The 19,695-nt window shown below is 55.6% G+C and overlaps 1 protein-coding gene across 1 annotated transcript in view; it reads right to left on the minus strand.

The window, feature by feature from the left end:
* The window catches only part of UNC5B (unc-5 netrin receptor B), an 81,658-nt gene extending 63,557 nt beyond the window's left edge, over positions 1-18,101 (minus strand). The window contains exon 1 of the mRNA XM_030335147.1: positions 18,023-18,101. Coding sequence (XP_030191007.1) covers positions 18,023-18,101 — 79 coding nt within the window. The remainder of the gene's footprint in view (positions 1-18,022) is intronic.
* Positions 18,102-19,695: the final 1,594 nt, after the last annotated feature.

Consider the following 19,695-nt stretch of genomic DNA (forward strand, 5'->3'; position numbering starts at 1 on the left):
GGGACAGCGGGGCTAAGACCAGGATGACAGGGAGGAGCCAGCCGTGCCGAGTTCAGTGGGTTGAGGGGGGCACTCTGTGTGGAGGCATGCCTACAGACATGGGGACCACGCACCCCTGCAGCTACAGGGCCAAGTCTCTCATCAGCCCCTCTGTTGACAGGGTCCTGGCTAGACAGGATGTGCTGGGAAAGAGCCAGTCAGTGTCGCAACTGCCCTCTTGGGACCTCAGGAAATTCTACAGGCTGCTGGGCTAAGGGGGGGGGGGGGGCGGTTAGAAAATGTGCAGCTGAAAGCTTTCAAGGGCCTCAGAGTTCACAGGTTCAAACCCCTCACTTAACAAACGGGGAAACCGAGGCTTAGCAAGAGACAGTGGTGTGCTCTGATGTGGCATCTCCGCTCCCAAGAGGGTGACGTGGGACAATGACTCCACTGTGGAGCGCGCCTGCTTGCTGCGGTCAAGCCTACTGTCCTCCCCTCCCCCCAGGTGCTGTTTGCTGCTCTTCACAGAAGCAACCCGTGTGTCCCAGCCATGGCCGAGACCCGTGACACACCCGGGGAGCTTCTTCCCACACCAGGAAGCCCATCGAAGGCCAGACAGAATGGTGCCAGAGAAGGCCATGGAATTCGGAGTTTAGTGGGATCCGGAATTTCCCTTCGCAAGCTGTCTCCAGCTGTTCACCCGTGGTGAGCATCCATGGGAAGGGTGTGACATATTCCGGGGAGGGGACAGGTGGCCCAGGTACCCAGACTCAGAGGCCTGATGTGGCAGGGAGGGCAAAATGGGCAGAGAGAAGGCGGCTGGCTGTCTCTGCAACATTTCTTCCCAGAAGCAAGCTAGCTCACCAGGTCACTCTGCACAGACCACTGAAAGCGGCCACTGGCTCAATCTTCCTCGAGCTTGATTTCCTTCTTTGGAGGTGGTATAGCCAGGAGGGCTAGAGGCCGGTGGAGGTGGGGGGCGCTGCCTATTCTGGGACCACCAGCTTCCCCAGGCCCTGAACAGGTAAACACCCTTAGCCTCTCGGACCAGTCAGACCTAAAGCCCCAACAGCCCCTCTCAACTCCTGCTGAGTTCCCTGGAGGTAATACCTGCAGGTATGACAGGGTGTCCTGGAAAGGCAATCTAGAATAGTCTCAAATGATTCTTTTCTTAACCTTTCTCAGCCGTGCAAGGGCAGAGAGGGCCTGGTAAGGGTGAAAAATCAGCCAGCCACAAAGCAACACCCAATAACTCGGGCAAGCCATCCCTCTCTCTCTCTCTCTGCCTCAGTTCCCCCACCTGTAAGAGGGAAGTGAAAACACTCACCCTGAGGACCTCCTGGGCTGTGAAGAAGCTCAGATTTCCACTGAAGGTGCTCTTTGCTCGAAGTGCTCCACGCCCGTGAGCAATAATGGGCACCACCTTGGCATGTGGTGGGCGGGAGAGCCAGAAACGGGCCCTCACGGGCCCCTTCGCGAGGTCTGCCGGGCTGTGGTTTCTGCGAAGCTCTGAAGGCTGGCCCTCCCCCACAAGCACTAGGGTTCCCTAGGAGAAGCCTTGGAAATGAAGTCCAGGGCAGTGAGGTGGACAGGCTCAAGCTCCTGGGAACTTGTTCAGCCAGCTCTTTTCAGCAGAGATCCGCAACCCCCTCCCCCCCACCGCCAGGGGCTTGGGCGAGCACTCTGGTCCAGTGGGCCGTGCTGGAGAGGTGGGGGAGTTACTTCAGGCTTCCAGCGGCCCCTCTCCCTGGAGAGGCCAGACCCTGAGCTGGCCAGGCCCTTCCCTCTGCAAACTGCACAGGGCTCAGGGCGGAGGCAGAGGAGGACGCTGTCAAGGGTGTAATAAACGACTTATTGACTGGTAAGCAGAGTTCTCAGGGCTCGGAGCATGACCTTCCGGCAATTATGCCCTCCACTGCCTGCCCGAGGCCCCCTCCCTCTCTGTGGAGGCTTAGGCCTGCCTCGGCGCCTTCCCCTCAGACTATGCCCGACCTGCAGGGGCCCGAGGCATGCAGACAAGGTGCCCCTGGGGCTGCCAATGTTCCTCCTCATGTACCCACGTGAGCATGCACCCTCTTGGACCAACCCTTAAAATGGCACAGGCTGGAGAGACAAGGCTGGCGTGCTGGCCGGGACAGGCCGGTGGGAAGAGCCCAGTTCTGCACATCAGCTCTTTACTGAGACCACTGTCACCCCGGTGGGGCTTCTGCCTTTGGCAAAGCGGCTCCGGTGCTCCCGAGCGTCACCACGCAATCACTCCAGACATCATCACTGCGTGGCCAGCTCTCACGGGGATATCCAGGGACGTTCACAGGGGGGAAGACCTGCTCCCATCCCGGGCAGTGGATGCAGAGTGGGTTCCCGGAAGGAACACGGAATGTGGAGTCCAGACTAGGGGAACACCCAGACTAGGCTCTGACATAATTGCTGGAAGACTGGGGTGGGTCATGTCACTTCCCTGAGCCCCGGTTTGGTCCTCTAAGACCTTCTTCGCAGAGTCATTAAAAGGACGAAATGAGACAGCATGTGCAAACTGGCTGATGGGGGCAAGAGAACAGACCCAGAGCGGGAGGGAGGCCGGGGCCGCAGAGGGCCTACACTACACCTGGCACACAGATGGAGTGCGTGCGGGTGGGACCCTCACTAATCAAGGTGAAAGCCAACTAAGCAGCCACCTCAGCATGTTCTGCGGCTCTGCATAGAATGGAGGGTTTGTGTGTGTGTGTGTGTGTGCCTGTGTGTGTGCATGCATGTGTGTGGCAAGGGACTGGAAAGGGAGGATCCAAGGCTTATCTGAGGCCCAAAGATCAACCTGCGGACCCCGGGGGTAAATAATAAATAACGTGCAGAACCCTTTGCACACACATGAACTGTGATGACCCCACCTCCTCTCTGCGAGGCAAGCGGTGTGGGATTCATTAGCCCCCATTTTACAGAAGGGGAAATCGAGTCCGAGGGAGGGGGCCGACGGGATGCGCTCAGGACCACAGGAAGCCAGGGCAGGGACAGCACCTGTGGGTCCTGCCCTCTCCATCTTCCCTGGGAGAAGCACGGGAAGCTGTCCCCCCACGCAGCGCTCACTGCTTGGACCTACGAGCACGCATGAGGAAGCGGAAAGTATTCAAATAGCCGTGAAAACACAATGAGAAGGCAGGTGCGGATCTGGCCTGGTCTCACACCCACTTCTTTCTTACGTGAAAGGTAGCATCCTATAGATACTATCTTGTGCTTCCTTTGCTTCTCCATATGTCCGGGAAGTCACACCCTATCAGTCCCCAAAGAATGCTATCATTTTTCATAGCTGCCTCGGTGCCCAGGATGTGCTTGTCCCGGAGCTGACTCAAGGCCTCCACCGGGGCACTCCGGTGATTTCCAATATTTTGCAATTACAAACAACGTGCGTATGTGTTTTTGTATTGATAAAGGTGTACCTGAAGGGAAGATTTCTATTTTTTTTTTAAGTTTATTTATTTTGAGAGAGACAGAAAGAGAGAGAGAGACGGAGAGAGAGAGAAGGGAGGGAGGGGAAGAGAATCCCATGCAGGATCCACCGTCAGTGCAGAGCCCGATGTGGAGTCTGAACTCACAACCGCAAGATCATGACCTGAGCCAAAATCAAGAGTCAGATGCTCGACCGACTGAGCCGTCCAGGTACCCTGAAGGGAAGATTTCTAGAAGGTGGTTGGGCCGAAAAATATAGGATGCATGTGCGGTTGTTAAATATCGTCAGTTTACGTACCCGAAGGCTTGCACCAATGAGCAGTTCCAGGCAGGAACATGCGCCAATGTGATTCCAACACAAGGTGTGGTCATAACTTTTAATGTTTTCCAGTCTTACAAAGCGGGAAGTGGGATCTCAGGGTTGCGTTTTAGTCTGCGTTTTTCTTTTCTAATTTTTTTTTTTAACGTTTATTTATTTTTGAGACAGAGAGAGACAGAGCATGAACAGGGGAGGGGCAGAGAGAGAGGGAGACACAGAATCTGAAACAGGCTCCAGGCTCCGAGCTGTCAGCACAGAGCCCGACGCGGGGCTCGAACTCACAGACTGTGAGATCATGACCTGAGCCGAAGTCGGACGCTTAACCGACCGAGCCACCCAGGCGCCCCTACTCTGCGTTTTTCTAACTATGAGTTTTAATATGTTTTTATGTGTTTAAGGGTCATTGTTTTATTATCTTATCTTGTGAATTATCTATTCATGTCTTTTTTCCCCCTCTTTATCTTTTTATCAGGTTTTTGGGCCTTTGTTCCTCAATATTTTAGAGTGCTTTCTATACTGGGATATTAGTTTTTTTTTGTCTGAGGTATACGTTACAAACATTTCCTCCTGGTTGGTCACATATTTTGTCTTTCGACTAGTTTTGGGTGCTTTATTGTCAAAAAATTTTTTTCTTTAATATTTATATGATAAACGCGATCGTTCTTTTATTTTGTTGCCTCTAGATCCTGAATCCTAGTGAGAATGCCTTTCCTACCCCAGTGTTAAAGAGGAATTCACCCTCTGTTTTGTATAGTGTCACTCTTTACATCTGGATCTCTAATCCATTTGGAGTTTTGTTTTGTTTTTGTTTTTCTCTATGGTACGAAATGTGGATCAAAGTTTACCTTTTTCCAAATGACTACCCAGTTGTCCCATCACTAGTTATTTCAAAGTCTGGCCTTGTCTCAGTAGGCCGTCACACGATCTTTGTCGTATGCTGGATTTCTCTACGCACTGGGTCTCATTCTGGACTTTTCTATTACGTTTCACTGGCCTGACATTCACACATTTGTGCCACAGCTTTAATTATGGAGGTGCTCCAGTATGGCTTTAACATCTGGTAGGGATAGTTTTACTTCATCTTTACCCATTTTTATGCCTCTAGGTGATTTCTCATTTAATCACATTGGCTAATGCTTCTAGCACAGTGTTGAATAGAAGAGATGATGGGTGCCCGCGCTTCACTAGTGATCTCAATGGAAATGCCTTTAGTGTTTTCCCATTAGAGAAGATACTGGCTTTAGGACTAGGTATGTATATATTTTATCATGCAAAAAAGAATCCCTTAAGTTGCTGGTTTCTTGAGTGTTTATATGATGAATGGGTGGTGAATTCTGACCAACGCTTTTCAGCATTTATAGAGCTAATCATATGATTTTGTTTCCTTAGATTCATAAAGATGGTATATGATATTAATTTGGCATATGTTATTAATATTAATGGATTTTGAACCAACCTTGCATTCCTAGAATGGATCAGAGTTGGTCATTCTGTATCATTTTCTTAGGAAAAAAAAAGAGAGAGAGAGAGAGTGGAAATGGAAACCAAGGATGACAACTACCATTTATTGGATGCTTTCTCTGTCCTCTGCATGCCTTATTATCTGATTCAGTCCTCAAGAGAGCTATGTGAAGCAGGCTTTATCATTCTCATTTCACAGATGAGGAAACAAAGACCAACAATGTCGAAGAAACCTGGCCGATATCACACAGCTAGCAAATGAGAAAGACAGGACTGGATCTTGGGTCTTGGGTCTTGGAAATAAGTGGATAGCATTATGTGGCTGTTACTTAGATATATTAAAAATGCTCACTACACGACAAAATGTGGGAAGGGGAATGTCTCTGTAGCAACTGCGGGAGGGTCTGCCCTTGCTTCCCGGAATCGTGAGCTGCCCCCCTGGCCCCACCCCATCAGAGCTCAGCAGAGGAACGAGCAAGGGGCTGGTGAGCTGCGGGCCAGGTGCCGTCAGCAAACAGCCTGCCGGAGGCCCCCGAGGTCTGCGAGGCCAGGCAGCAAGCAGCCCTCGAGGCCCGCCACGTCCCCACCCAACCTCGGTCTTGCTCTGACCCTGCATTCATGTCTCGGGCACCGGATGGTGTGGGAGCAACTCAGAGAACGAACACCGGGCTGGGGAGGTGAGGGCTGCCAGGGAATACAGTGCAGAGAAGAAAACCCTAGTCCTCTACTCCCCGCTGGTCCTGCCTGCCCCGTTTTCTAAGAACGGGCAGCCGGCCGAGGGATTATGTAAGTTCTGGTGGGCATGGCAGATGGTGTGCTGGCTCAGACACATCAAAGCCGGCCCTGACGCTAACCTTCCCTGACGTGGCACCCCGGCCTCCTCTGCTCTGGGGTGTGGAGCACGCAGAAGGATGGGAAGTGACCCAAACGCTGTCATCTAGCTCAATAGCCATGGCCAGCCGGGTTAGGGGAAAGGCCAGGGCCTACCTACCAGCGGGAGGTTCCAGCCAGGGAAGTGAAATCGTGGACCCTTCCAGCCCCATAGCAAGCAGCTCTCGGATGAACCACACGGTGTCTGGGGCAACAGACCCTGCTCTGCCCGCCTCCTTCCATCGCAGATCGGCTCCGGAGGTTTGGAGAACGGTTTGTCTAACTCCGGGGGGGGGGGGGGGCGGTTCTCCTTTGGCCCTATCTGACATTCAGCTTCTTTTATTCCTTTTGCTGATGGGTAAACGGAGGCTCAAAGAGGGCGAGTGACTTCTCTGTCACACAGAGTTGGCCTTAGAGCTGAAGCTTGCAGATCTCTAGTCCAGGGCCCTTCTAAATGCATAATGACCCGCAGGCTTCTCCCCCTCGCTGTAACCCCAGGTGGATCAACCAAGTCGTGCTGTGGGCCACCCTGTACCTTATGTCTAATGCGCCCCAGGTCAAGAGGGGACTATTAGAAAGAAACAAGGGGTGTAACCAGCAACTTGAGATTGATTTCTTCCTCGGCAGAAAGAAAAGGAAACCAACTTTTACTGACCGTGCCCCATCTCATTCGATCTCCCCAACAACCAATCAGGGCTTCTTTTTTTTATAGCGAGGAGATGTAGGCTCAGAAAATTACAGTTAAGGGCGGAGACAGGACTTGAACCCCGTTTTCTAATTCTAGGGCAGATCCTTTGGACAGAGGAGGGCACTGAAGGCCCAGAGAGGGAAAGGGACCACTTCAATGCCACACAGCACATTAACTGGTAGACAGGATTAGAATCCAGGCTTCCCAACCCTTAGCTCCGGGCTCTTTCTGCTGCGCACCAGCAGGAGAACACGGGGCCAGGTCAGATTTACAGCAGGGGTCACTGTGCCCAGCAGCCCTGGCTGTCTGGCTGCCAGGCAGGAATTCCAGATTAGCCTGGGACAGGGGCTCCTGGCAAGGACCAGGGGGTGCCCAGCTGGGAGCGTGATACTGGCCAGGGCTACCGCGGCCTCAGCCAAGGTCCTCAGGGTGTTTAATCTCCCAGGGAGGCTCCCTGAGTGTTAGCACTGAACACAGAGCCAGGGACGACCTGGCTCGGCCACGCCCAGCAGCCAAAACTGCTCCCCTGCACCAAACCCAGCTCCAGCCAAGGAGCTGGCAGTAGCTGCCATGGAAGGCGGAGGGCTGCGGTCAGACCCTACCCATGGGCCTTTAGAAACACCCTCTCGGCCCACACCTACTCCCGGGCCCCAGAGCCCAGGTGCATGCGACAGGCGTTCTCTTGAGCCCTAGAAGGCAAGCTGGAGGGGAATGATCAATGGGCCTGGGAATGCAAGCAGGAAGCAAACATTGCGCGAGGGCCTGGGCCAGCTGCACCTGGTGAAGGCCACCTTGCAGAGAAGTACAACGTTTACCAGCCCGGCAAATGCCTGCTAGAGTCCCCTCTCTCCACACAAAGGGGTCAAAGGCACTTGACTGCACTACTTGGTTAATTCCTTGTGGCTCCACTGGACTTAGTGAGTCAACTCTCTCACACCCGGGGGCTCTGACTTTTGTCACTGGTACGTAGTAAGTGCTCCGAGGCAGAAGCAGAAGAGGATGAAGGGAGAGAGGCAGGCAAAGGCGGGGGTGGGGTGGGGGTGGGGAGGCTGCAAGCAAAGCAGCAAGAATCTTCTGGCTCTTTGGTTACGTCGACAACGGTCAAGTCCAAACACGGTAGGGACTGAATCGTAGCGGCACCTGGGTGAGTAAGGCCTGACCGCGAGTTCGCATCCATCCGTTCTACGAGTGTTCATCGAGCACCTTCTAGGTGCTGGGGTCTGTGCTGGGTGCCAGGGACACACAAGGGAGTGAACTCAGACCCAGTCTCCTAGTCACCTAGTGTCACAGCTGCTCTTTCATTAGCTGGTTGTTCAACCCCATCCTGCCTCCACCCAGGTCCCCGGGGCCCTGGCTCAGTGACAAGGAAAGGGAAGGGTGCCAGGCTGTCCCATGGAACCCTTGCCACCTGGTCCTGGGCCACTGCCCACTCTGTGAGCCTCGCTCTGCCCTGCTGTGTGTCACAGAATGCTCCAAGGTGGGATGGGGGAAGGAGCCAGGCACGACTTTCCTGGAATTTCTGACTGAATTTCTGGTAAGTTCTGCATCTTCCATGGGTGCTCTGGCCCCAGGCTGGGCAGGCGGGCGCCTCTGATCACATTACAGAGCTGCTTTCCTTCGGCTGTCTCCTGACTCCGGTAATGCCTCTAGACGCCACTCAGGGCCTCAGGGGGTTGCTGGCTCCTGGGTGATCTCAGTAGAAGATGTTCCTCCCAGACCTTGGTGATGCCTTCCTCCCAGACCTGGTGATGCCACCAGGCCTAGGGGACCAGAAAAGGCAGGCAGCCTCTCTCATCCTGCCACCTCTCCCATGCTCTCTGGTCAACCTAGAAGCTGTCACTCTGCCCGCTTGCTCTCCTGCCCAGAGATGTACAGGGAGAAAAGCAGGGGTCAGCCGGATCAGGGTAGGGGAGAGCCATATGCCATCTCACAGCACACCAGGGCCCAGTGAAGGTGGCAGGCCACCTCACAGGTGGGGATGTGCAGGTCCAGAGACACTGAGCCACCTGGCCCAGGCACTCAGTGAATGAATGCTTTCAATTCCAAAGCCGTGGCTCTTTCCACAGCACTAAGGGACCCCTGGCCCCAGAATTCTTACTGTACCAGATGTTCAGATACTAATCAGTGGCTGAATTTGGAATCTGTTTCCTGGATGGACATGCCACATGTCCCACCCCCAGCCGATTGCAAATATACCCCCTCGTAGGAATGCCCTCTCTGCTTACCCAAACTCTGCTCATCTTTCAAAGGCCAAACGACACCCTTCCTCCTGCAGGAAGCCTTCCCTGACCAGCCACGCAGGCGCACAGGAGCCTTCTCTTTTTTTTTTTTTAATTTTTTTTTTTTAACATTTATTTATTTATTTTTGAGACAGAGAGAGACAGAGCATGCATGGGGGAGGGTCAGAGAGAGGGAGACACAGAATCTGAAACAGGCTCCAGGCTCTGAGCTATCAGTCCAGAGCCCGATGCGGGGCTTGAACTCACGGACCGTGAGATCATGACCTGAGCCGAAGTCGGCCGCTTAACTGACTGAGCCACCCAGGCGCCCCCAGGAGCAACACTCCTTAACAGAAGCAACACTCCCTGTTGTACCACTCGATACGTGGCACCAGTAATAATGACGCTGAGGAGGACAGCGAGGCTACTGAGCACTTGAGAACGTGCAAAGTTCTTGTGTGTGTGACCTCGTTCTTCCCCACAATCCAATCGTCTCCCCTCGTCCAATCTGATGAGGACTGGCATTGTTAGCAGTCCCCCTTTACCAATGAAGAAACTAAAGCTCAGGAAGGGAGGGCAACTTGCTCTAGGGCACACAGCCGGAGGATGCCCCGGCCAGGATTTGAACCCAAGCGGTCTGACTGCACAGCCTGCCCCCTGAGCGTGGCACTGGATCCCTCCCAGGCCACACGTGGCCTGGCTCATCTTTGAGTGAGCTCCTCTCCGCCGTCTCACTCACTCTTGCACCCGGCAGCGCACACCTGATGCACGGCTCGTGCCTCAAGAAGGGACACAAACCAATTCAAGGGTCAGGCCCAGGCTTTGCCCAACTTTCACCGCAGAGCCCAGTGCCTGCTCACTCTGAACGAATGTGAGGGTGCACCAAGTTTTAGGGCTAGGCCAATATTCCAGGGGGGAGGTGGAGACAGATCCCTCGTTCCCCACCCCGAGATCAGTCACCCTCCATCCCTGAGAAATGAAACAATGAATGGTCTGGCTAGGTCTGAGAGTGTGTTCCTCCCACATCCTCCACGGGGCCCCCCTGAGCCTGGCAGGGTCGGGGAGAACAAGGGCCTCTTCTCTCAAATGCTCAGGCTGTCTGCCACAGGGTCCTTCTCTGTCCCCTGGGCCCTGCTTGGCATCTGGGGCTCTCTGCCTCTGAGACAGGAGATGCTTATGGAACAGGAAAAAGGGACTGAGGTCCTGAAGGGTAATTTATGGCTTCAGAGAGAGACCCAGGGCCACATAATGCTCACAAGGGCATTCCAGTCGATATACTGATGTTCTAGAGGGGCCTCTGTAAACACAAGTGGTTCTGGGCCTCAGCTACCTCTGTCTCTTGCTGGCTGCTGGGGCCTCTTCAGCTGGAACCAAGCAAAAAAAAAAAACAAAAACAAAAAACAAAAACAAAACAAAACAAAACCTGAGGCCCTTAAAGGCCATCCTTCCACCTTCCCCAACCTTAAACTTACAGAAGGGGAGACCAACCAGGACCCAGAGAAGAAAAGGCACTTGTCCCACAGCAGCAGAACAGCAAACACCAGAACCTCCTAATTCCCAGGCCAGGAGTTGCTGGGCCTCCAGGCCATAAGCCTCCATCCTTTCTCCTCCCCCCAGGCCTCTAGAGGAAGCCGTCTCTGGCGTCACAGGGCTGTCTCCTGAGGAGGATGCACCCGAGTAACCACTGTGTGCCATGCACTGTGCAAAGTACTTTATCATAACCAGGGCGCAGGATCCTTGAAACAGCTCCATGAGGATGGTATTATTGCCCCCATTTTACAGATGAGGAAACTGAGGCCCGCGGTAATGACAAGTGAACCTTCCCCTCTGGCCGGCTCATAGAAGTTCCTGGGCACAGGGTTCTGTCCTTCCCTTCTTGTCCGCCCTGGGGGCACAGCAGAAGGCACGGAAGCATACCATCCCATGCTCCCACCCCCGACACCATGCCTTCTAGTGCTTAAGAAGTATTTTCTGAGCTCACTCCATCTTTAAGAGCCACAGGGAACAGGGGCGCCTGGGTGGCGCAGTCGGTTAAGCGTCCGACTTCAGCCAGGTCACGATCTCACGGTCCATGAGTTCGAGCCCCGCGTCGGGCTCTGGGCTGATGGCTCAGAGCCTGGAGCCTGTTTCCGATTCTGTGTCTCCCTCTCTCTCTGCCCCTCCCCCGTTCATGCTCTGTCTCTCTCTGTCCCAAAAATAAAACATGTTGGAAAAAAAAAATTAAAAAAAAAAAAAAAGAGCCACAGGGAACGAATCAAAAAATGAGATATCTTTTCCTCTCAAGCCTCCACCCCAGGTCCCAGCCTGCAGTCAGAGGTAGCTGAGGGTCAGGTCCCCAAGGTGCACCCCTTCGGATGAGGCTGAGAGGCCCATGAGTGGAAATATGGCCAGGGGGTGCCTCACCAAGGACCGGGCTTGCCCAAGATGGTGGCCGAGCAGATGCCGATACGGCCAATTCTCTGAGAGTGGGAGAGGCCTGGGGCCGGCCACCCCTGCCCAGGTGCCCCAGCTAGCTGGCTTAGCCCCCATCCCATCTTTTCAGGACATGCTGTTAGAAAGACCTGAAAAAGAGAGAGTCAAGGTCTGGCTCCCATCACCTCCTCCAGGAAGCCCCAGGGCTTACAAAGTTTACACTTTGCTGTGCTCTCCCTACCTATATGGTCACTGCCCCCATTTGGCATCTGAGGCTCCCTGAATGGCATTTCATGGTTCTGAAGTGGACATCAGCATCCAGCATAGTCACCACCTTGAGGGCTGGGGCCAGGGCGGCTCCCGCTCTGATCTGGGTCCCAGGTCAGTTTCCTAGTGAGCATCCTCCCGTCCTGTGGGGTTCTCACAAGGACCAAGCGAGGTCCCACCTCTAAGAGGGTTGATAACACTAAAGCCATATGCACCAGCAGTGGGGCTGTGACTTTCCTATAGGTCTCCCTGCTCCACATTGGCTCATCTCTTATCTGAGAGCTAAGGGTGGCAGTCAATATAGGCCAAAGTGCGAAGGCAGGGGGAACCCTTGGTGACCAAGGAGGTGGTAAGACAGTGGAGTAGGACTCCTGTGTGTGTCTGGGTGCACATGTGTCCTCCTTCAATCGCCTCCACCGAGAGTCCCGGCCCCAGCCATGCCTGCTTATGTTGCTTTCCATCAGGGGTGCCACTCACTCCAGCTCTGTCTGCCTCTTCTCTAGCAAATTCCAGAGGAGACCCCACTGCCCCTAGAGGGCTGCAGCATGAGCCTGACCCAGGTCAGAGAGCAGATCTCCAAACCCTAGGTGCCGCCACTGTTCTTGGTAAGCTGGAAGTCAACTGGAGGCGACCCAAGGACTCAGACGCTTGTCCTGGGGGCTGTCAGTCAAGCTCCTGGACTGGCTTTAGGACCTATCTATGGCTGACCTTCCTCCTTCTGGGGCAGCGGGACCTACCCTCAATCAGGCCTGTTCTATCTGTCCTCAATGGGGGATGCTGGCCTCTGCCCTTCCAACTCCGGAACCTGGCACTTGAACCAAATCCTGCTCACAACCCCCAGCAGAGGGCAAAATCAGGCCTCCTTAGTGCTGAAGGGCAAATGGCCTGGGTCCCACCAGGAAGAGACATCCCCAACAGCATACAATGGATGGAGCTTCCCATGCCTGGTGGTGACTCACTGTCCCCACACTACACATACCTATTTATACACAAACACACCACAGCTGTGCCCATATGCACATTGCACACACCCAAACACACATAGCCACGTACATCACACCCCCATATACAAAAGGCATACCTCTCCCCTACACATCCCCTCCTCCTGCACCTTCACCTCCACAGCCTAACACCCCACACCCATCCTCACCTCCCACCGCACATTCCCACCTCGGCCCACGTCCCTAATACACATTTTCACACCCACAGCTTGCCTTCTCCGAGAACCGAGCCACAGGGCTCAGGAAAAGTTGTGAGGCACTGGGGGCAGCCCGTTCAGGGAGATGAGGAGGGTGGCTGGGCGCACTGGCGCTGTTGGGAGGTCGAGAGGCGGTGCAGTGTGGACGGATACAGCCCAGGGGAGGGGAGAGAAGACCGGAAGGCTGGTTGGGGGGGGGGGCGGTGCCGAGGAGGAGCGGGAGGAGCTCGGTGGGGTGCGGGAGAGAAGAGGGAGCAGGGACGCCCAGGTGCAGGGCCCCCAGGTAAGCGCGAGGCCGGCGGGGCGCCACGGAGTCCACCCCCGCGGAGAGGGCTAATCACGGTCAGGGTCAGGCTCAGGCCGCGCTGTCCGCAAGGGTCGATTCGGGGGCTTCCAGCACCTCGGCGCTTTCGGAAAGAAGCAAGAGGGAACAAAAGGGGTATGGGAGCAGGGAGGTGGTTGATTTATGCCTGCACTTCAGCATGTGTTTTCGCTGCCATTAGCGAGAGAAAAGCCCAGACTGGGAGAGAAAGGAGCGCCGTGGGACCCGCGGTTTGCCCACCCCATGGGGGCGCATTGGCCGCGACGGAGCGGGGCCGAGTGCGAATCTGACTCGCCCGCCCGCCCGGGGCCCGGCTCCGCAAAGTGGCTCGGCAAAGTGAGGGTCGGGAGGCATTCCCCGGGCGGCCGGGGCTCCCCGCCCCCGAGCGCAGGCCCACGGGGGGAGGGGGGCGCCCCAGCCGCAACTCCGGAAGCAAATCGAAGGGGGCAGTGCATGAATTCCCCCCACCTGCCCGAAAGTGCCCTTCCTCGTATTATCTTCATTACGGTATTTTAAATTTCCCTTTAAAAAAAAAATAAAGAAACGAAACAGAAAAAGCACAGAAGGCACTTGTTTGGTTTCATTCTGCCTTCACAGCTTTAATGACTCCATTTGTGGAAGCTGTTTAGGAAACTGGTGAAGAGGGGGCCGGGACTGTGGCCTGGGATGCCCGCTTCCTCCTTTCTCCCCCGGAGGCTACCCCAGCCGAGGCACCTGGTTGAGATGACTCCACTCCCCAGCCCCAGTCCCAACCCTGGCCCCTGCCTCACTCCCTTTCCTACAGGGTGTCTCCAGCCCAACTCCAGAGCTGAGAGTCTAAAGAACGCGCTTAGCCACCGGCAGGGTAGGAGGGGGGCGCTCCAGGTCGGGCCATTCAGAATCCCTAAAGTTACTCTAAGCACTTGGGAACAGAAGGGGTCTTCCTCTAGCCTCATCCCCAAATTCCTAGGCAGCCCACGCCCTCCTTAGAAGACACTGATGAGGAGGGAAGGAGAGATGGGAAGCAGATCTCATCTTAGGCCCGACAGCCAACAGCCACAGGGTGGGGAGGAGATGGGGCCCCCCAAAGCTTGAAAATAGAAAGTAAAAATATATTCTGCCCCATTTATATGAAGGCAAAGCTTTAAAATGTAGAGCCAGGTAGTCTCAGAGCCCAAGGGAGCTTGGCCTGTGATTCGTCTCACCCAGGGCAGATTAAGCACCAGGAGTGGAGCAAACTTTGGGCACTTGGCTAGTCTCAGGACCTTACTTCTGATGTCTGGCCCAGCCCTGTTCCACCCGTCTGGGGTCTGAGTTCCTGACTCTATCTCTTCACCTGCTATACACCTTCTCCTTCTCCTGCTATACAAGTCCCATCTGACCTAACTACCCAACAAACCTTATCTTTAGCCGCTGGCCTTCTGTGGGGCCTCAATTTGGCATCTCGGTCCCAGATCCATGCTGGCCAGTCTGCAGGCTAGTGGAATGAAGGAGCCACAACTAGCCTGAGGTTTGAGGCCTGAGTTCAGATTCCAGATCTATCCCTGAGTCCCCGAGTAACCCCGGGGGGCACGTCCGGGCCTGTTCCAAAGCTTCAGCATAAATAAGGGGGTTGGAAAAGAGAGGAATTGTTTTGTCCTCCGGAATTCCGGAGGGGTGGGGGTGGAGGGGGGGGAGGAGAGAAATTACCTCCGAAATTCCTCCCCTGCTGTGATACTTTCACTATATGAGAAATCTCATTAAGACCCTCTAGATTTTCCATTTTTTTGAGATGGGTGTTTGCTATCGTGTAGAGAGAGACACGGATGGGCCACCACACCACACTACACTACCACCCCCCCACACACACACACACATGCACACAGAGCAGAGACACTCGGAAAACTCAGATTTTTAATTGCATCTTAAAAGGAAATGTTATCATGACACCGTGGTCCCTTCTCAACCATCCCAGCCAGAGGCCATGGCAAGACTCATTAAAAGCTCCAGGAGGGGCGCCTGGGTGGCGCAGTCGGTTAAGCGTCGCGTCCGACTTCAGCCAGGTCACGATCTCGCGGTACGGGAGTTCGAGCCCCGCGTCGGGCTCTGGGCTGATGGCTCAGAGCCTGGAGCCTGTTTCCGATTCTGTGTCTCCCTCTCTCTCTGCCCCTCCCCCGTTCATGCTCTGTCTCTCTCTGTCCCAAAAATAAATAAACGTTGGAAAAAAAAAAAAATAAAAAAAAAAAAAAAAAAAAAAAAGCTCCAGGAAAGGCTAACAGGTGGGTGGGGTGACAGGAGATCCTCAGGGCTAACCCAGGCTTTTGAAGTGGCCTCTGCTGGCCAGTCACTTGCTGACATCCGCTTCTAAGGGTCTGGGGTTTTATGGTTCTGGGTTTGATTTCTCCACCATCAAACTTTATGGCTTAAAAATCCTCAGTGCTGTAAAGGGAGCTCATCTCCATATTTACTGGGGAGGGGGGCGGTGAGAGGAAAGAGCGGCGCCTGCTACCTGAGGGGAGCTTGCACATCTCCCAGAAAGACCCACCCCCCCACCTTCTATGGAGACAGCCTTATCTCCCACAGCTTGATATAAACCTCGAGGCAGAGGTGGATGGGGCCCCGAGGAGGGCTCCGAGGAGGAATCCAATGTGACCTGAACCAGCCTGACTATTGGAGAGGAGCAGCCCTGTGCGCACGTCTGCAACCTGTGGTCAAGTGAAGGCAAGATTTGAGGAAAGGCAACACGCTGGCCTTGGTTTTCCCCATCAGTGAAATGGGACTCATGAAGGATCCAATGGGCAGACCCAAAGAACATTCTGAAAGAAGTTCTGTGCCTGTGGCATCAGAGAGATGAGCTGTGTAGGAGGAAGGCGCCGGTTCTCCCTCCTGAAGGCAGATTTCTAAGGGCTTTACGCTCTGGGCCGAGGGAAGGCTGCAGGCCAACCCCACCAGTTGGCCCCTCTCTAGGCTGGTGGGCAGGCAGCCCCTGCCGTGCTAAGTAATGAGCACAATTCCAACACCGGTTCTGCTCACGAGTGAGAAATCAAAGCCTGGTATTAGAGGCCATTTCTGGCTGGGCTCCGTTTGTGCCCAAATCCATCAAAGCCCTGGGCCTGGGGTTTCCTCTGGGAAAGGTGGGGGCTGGATGCTTTGTTAAGCAGGAAAGGCAGGCCACCCCCAGCCTCCCCAGCGGAACCTGGCTCCGGAGAACTCTCGGCCAACCAGTCTTGTCTTTTTCCTGCCCAGCGGAGACCCTCCCCCCACCCTCAGTAACCTCAGTATTTATTCCCCATCCCATTGCCCGGTTGGTTCTAAAACAGTTTCCCAAGCGCCAATCCTGCCCAAGTTCACAAAGACTTCACCCTACCCTTCAATCACCTCCCCTCAAACACCCTCAAACCAGAAACCAACACCCCAGCCCAGCACCTCCCGCATTAAACTGCGCTCTTTAAAACAAGGTTGGTCATTCAGCAGCCTGCCCCCTCCCCCACCAGTACCTTCCAACTTCAAAACACTGCTTTAAATACCAGAGTCTGCCCAAATCGTAATTAACCTGGATCAAATGATTGTGTCGTAACTTTACAACACAGGGCTGGGGGAAAAAAAAAAAAGTGGAGGATGTGCTAAAACCAAGCCCTCGCTCCAAGGTCGTGGGAATCATTAATTCCAGAGTGAGGAATCTTCGGCTATTGGGGTGTACGTGGGGGGCGGATGCCAACAGCACGGCGGAGGTGGAGGGGGAGGGCTGCGTCACCTCGTCTACTTTCTGCGCCAGGTTTCCAGCCCCATTCTCAGCCTCAACTCAGAGGGCTCCGCGCGGGACGCCCCCTACCCAACCCACTCCACCCCGCCTCGCCTCGCCTGGCCTCGCCTCGCCTCGCCTCGCCCCGCCCCGCCCAGGGAGCGGAGGTGTCCGGCCGCCGCTGCCAGCTCACCTACTTGGGTTCCGGCACCAAAGAAAGGTTGGCTCCTCTGCGTCCACCGGCTCGCCGGGAAGACACAGCCCAGACAGCGACGCGGGGCCCAGCCACAGACGAGGGAGACGTGTACACGACCACGGCGAGGTGCTGGAGGCGGTGGCGGTAGGCACTTTATTTCAGGAGCCCACCAACCCCCTTAAGGCATCCTACAGGCCCAATGTAGATACGCGCACCTCGTCCGCTCCCCGGACCGGGAGAATGTCAGTGACCCATTTAGACGGAAACTTGGCAGGATCACTATGTACTCCCCTCCACCCCAACACACATACATACCAAACCCCAGAAAATATTCCTCCAGACCAGAGGATCCTGCGGTCGCAGGGAAAGCTGTGCGAGCAGTATTCGGCCCTTCCCCCTTCGATAGCCAAAGCCTTTCAAGCCTGCCTCCTCCGGCAGGCCGAGCAGACCCGCACTTCCAGTGCTCCGCAGGTCTCTCTATCCCTCCCTCCCGTTTGCTGATTCCGGAGAGTGCAGCGCGTAGGAGCCTGGACGAGCCCGGACCCCGACTAGGAAGTTTCCGGCGAACCGCACATAAACGCACACCTGACCGAAGCGGCGAGTCTCCCCCCCCCCCACCCCGGGTCTCCGTGCGCGGGGAACCTGGGGTCCCCTGGAGGCCAGTCCTCCGGTAGGAGCAGACCTCGACTCGGGCACCCGTTCCAAGGAAAAGAAGTGATCCCTTCTAGGCGGGGGCAGGAAGCTTACTCTGAACCACCTGGCCTGCGCCGCCCGAGGGGTGGCTGCGCCATCGCCCACTTTGGTGGGCGGAGAAATCTACCTTCTAACTTGGGTGCCGTGGCGCTTTCCCTGTGCACACCGACGCGGTGATGGACCACTTCAACTTCGGGAGACTGGGGCGCAAATGTCCCCTATACGTATGTCCGCCCCCACGCCCGATCGCTCCCTACCTGCTTGGCTCAGCCTCGGGTCCCAGCAGAGCAGCAGCGCCAGCAGCAGCGCGCCCCGCGCTCCGCTCCGGGCCCACATGCTCCCGCGGCCAGGCTCGGGCGCCTCTCCCCCGGGGCTCTCTCCCTGGCCCCAGCCTCGCCGCCGCCGTCTCCGCCGCCGCCGCCTCCTCCTCGCCGTCCTCCCCGGCGCCCGGCCGCGCCAGCCCGTGCCCTCCGTGGGGACAGCGGCAGCCACGCTGCGCAGAGGGCTGCCGGGCGCTCGGAGCGCAGTGGGTGCCCGGCGCCCGCTCTCCCGCCAGGCTCCGGCGCGCCCCTCTCTGCGCTCCTCAGGCTCTGGGGCTCCGAGCGCTCCCCGCGCTCCCACGCCCTGGCTTCGAAGTTGCGAGACAGAAGGTGAGTGCACTCAGCGACACTCGCAGCAGCCCGCGCCGCGCCGTCCGAACCCCCGCGCGCGCCTCTCTGCGCCCCGCCGCTACCCGCGGCTCCGGCGCCCTCGCCGGCCTCCGCCGCCTGCCACAATGCCGAGCGCCGCCGCTCGCTCGCCCTAGTGAGTCCGCGAGCGGAGGGGGACGGCGCGCGGCCGGGGCGGGGCCTGGGCGGGCAGGGGCGGGGCCGGCAGGGGGCCCCGGAGGGGGGGAACCGAGGGCCACCCGGGCGCGGCCTCTGCCGAGCTGGGGGCCTTTCAGGGGGGTCCTCGCGAGCCGGTGGGCCTGGCGACTTGGAAAACCCGGCCGCTGGAAATCAGCTGGAAGTGGAGTCTGGCCAATTTTCTTTTCCAAAAACTAAGGAAGTGTATCTAAGCTCTCCTTTGGCTTGGCTGTGTCAGCTTTCTCGTCTGATCAAACTGAGGAGTCTCACTTTTGGCTCCCTTCGTCTGTATTACGTCCCATGCCTTCTACATGTTGGGATGTTTCCAAAACTGACTCTCTAAATGAGAAAATCTTGAACGCCGAAGTCGTGATCAAGCTGGGGCTTACAGCTAGGTGAACTTGGGTATGAACCTGGGATGTAGATCATCCTGGATGGGTCTACTTGTCTGAATAACCTCAGGCAGAACTGCCTCTAAACCTCTTGTAGCACTTTAGGGGACTAGGGCGTTAAAAACTTGTCCTCCAAGGAACAGTGGGGTAGAGGGCACGGGTACAAACATTTTTGGTTCAGAGAAACTTGGGCTCTGTTCCTTACCTTCTGTGTGACCTTGAACTGAGCAAGTTACTTAATCATTCTGATGCTCCCTTCATCATCATCTAAAATAGAGAAAAAATTATAATTATTTCATAAGGGGGCATAGGATTGAATGAAAAAAAAATTATGTATGGAAACTGCATGAAATGTCAGTAATCTCTCTTTCCAAGATCTCCCCTCCCTGCCAGGCTGATTCCTGGGGGGTATACCAGTCCTGGCCTTCCAAGGGTAGGCCAAAGGCCATTTAGGTGGAGTTTGAGGGATGGTGGTATTTTAAGATTGAAACACAGAGACGTCAGAAGTGGTGGGCCAGCTAACACTGGCAAAGACTTGTGCCCCAGGAATGGGGTTAAGCACTTGATACGCATGACCTCAGTCCTCACAACAACTCTATCCCCATTTTATAGATGAAGGAATAGAGGCACAGAGATGTAAAGTCATTTGCTCAAGATCACACAGCTTGGAGAGAATGAGTGAATGAAGGGGGC

The sequence above is a fragment of the Lynx canadensis genome, chromosome D2 (genome assembly GCF_007474595.2).
Source record: "Lynx canadensis isolate LIC74 chromosome D2, mLynCan4.pri.v2, whole genome shotgun sequence".
Taxonomy (NCBI): domain Eukaryota; kingdom Metazoa; phylum Chordata; class Mammalia; order Carnivora; family Felidae; genus Lynx; species Lynx canadensis.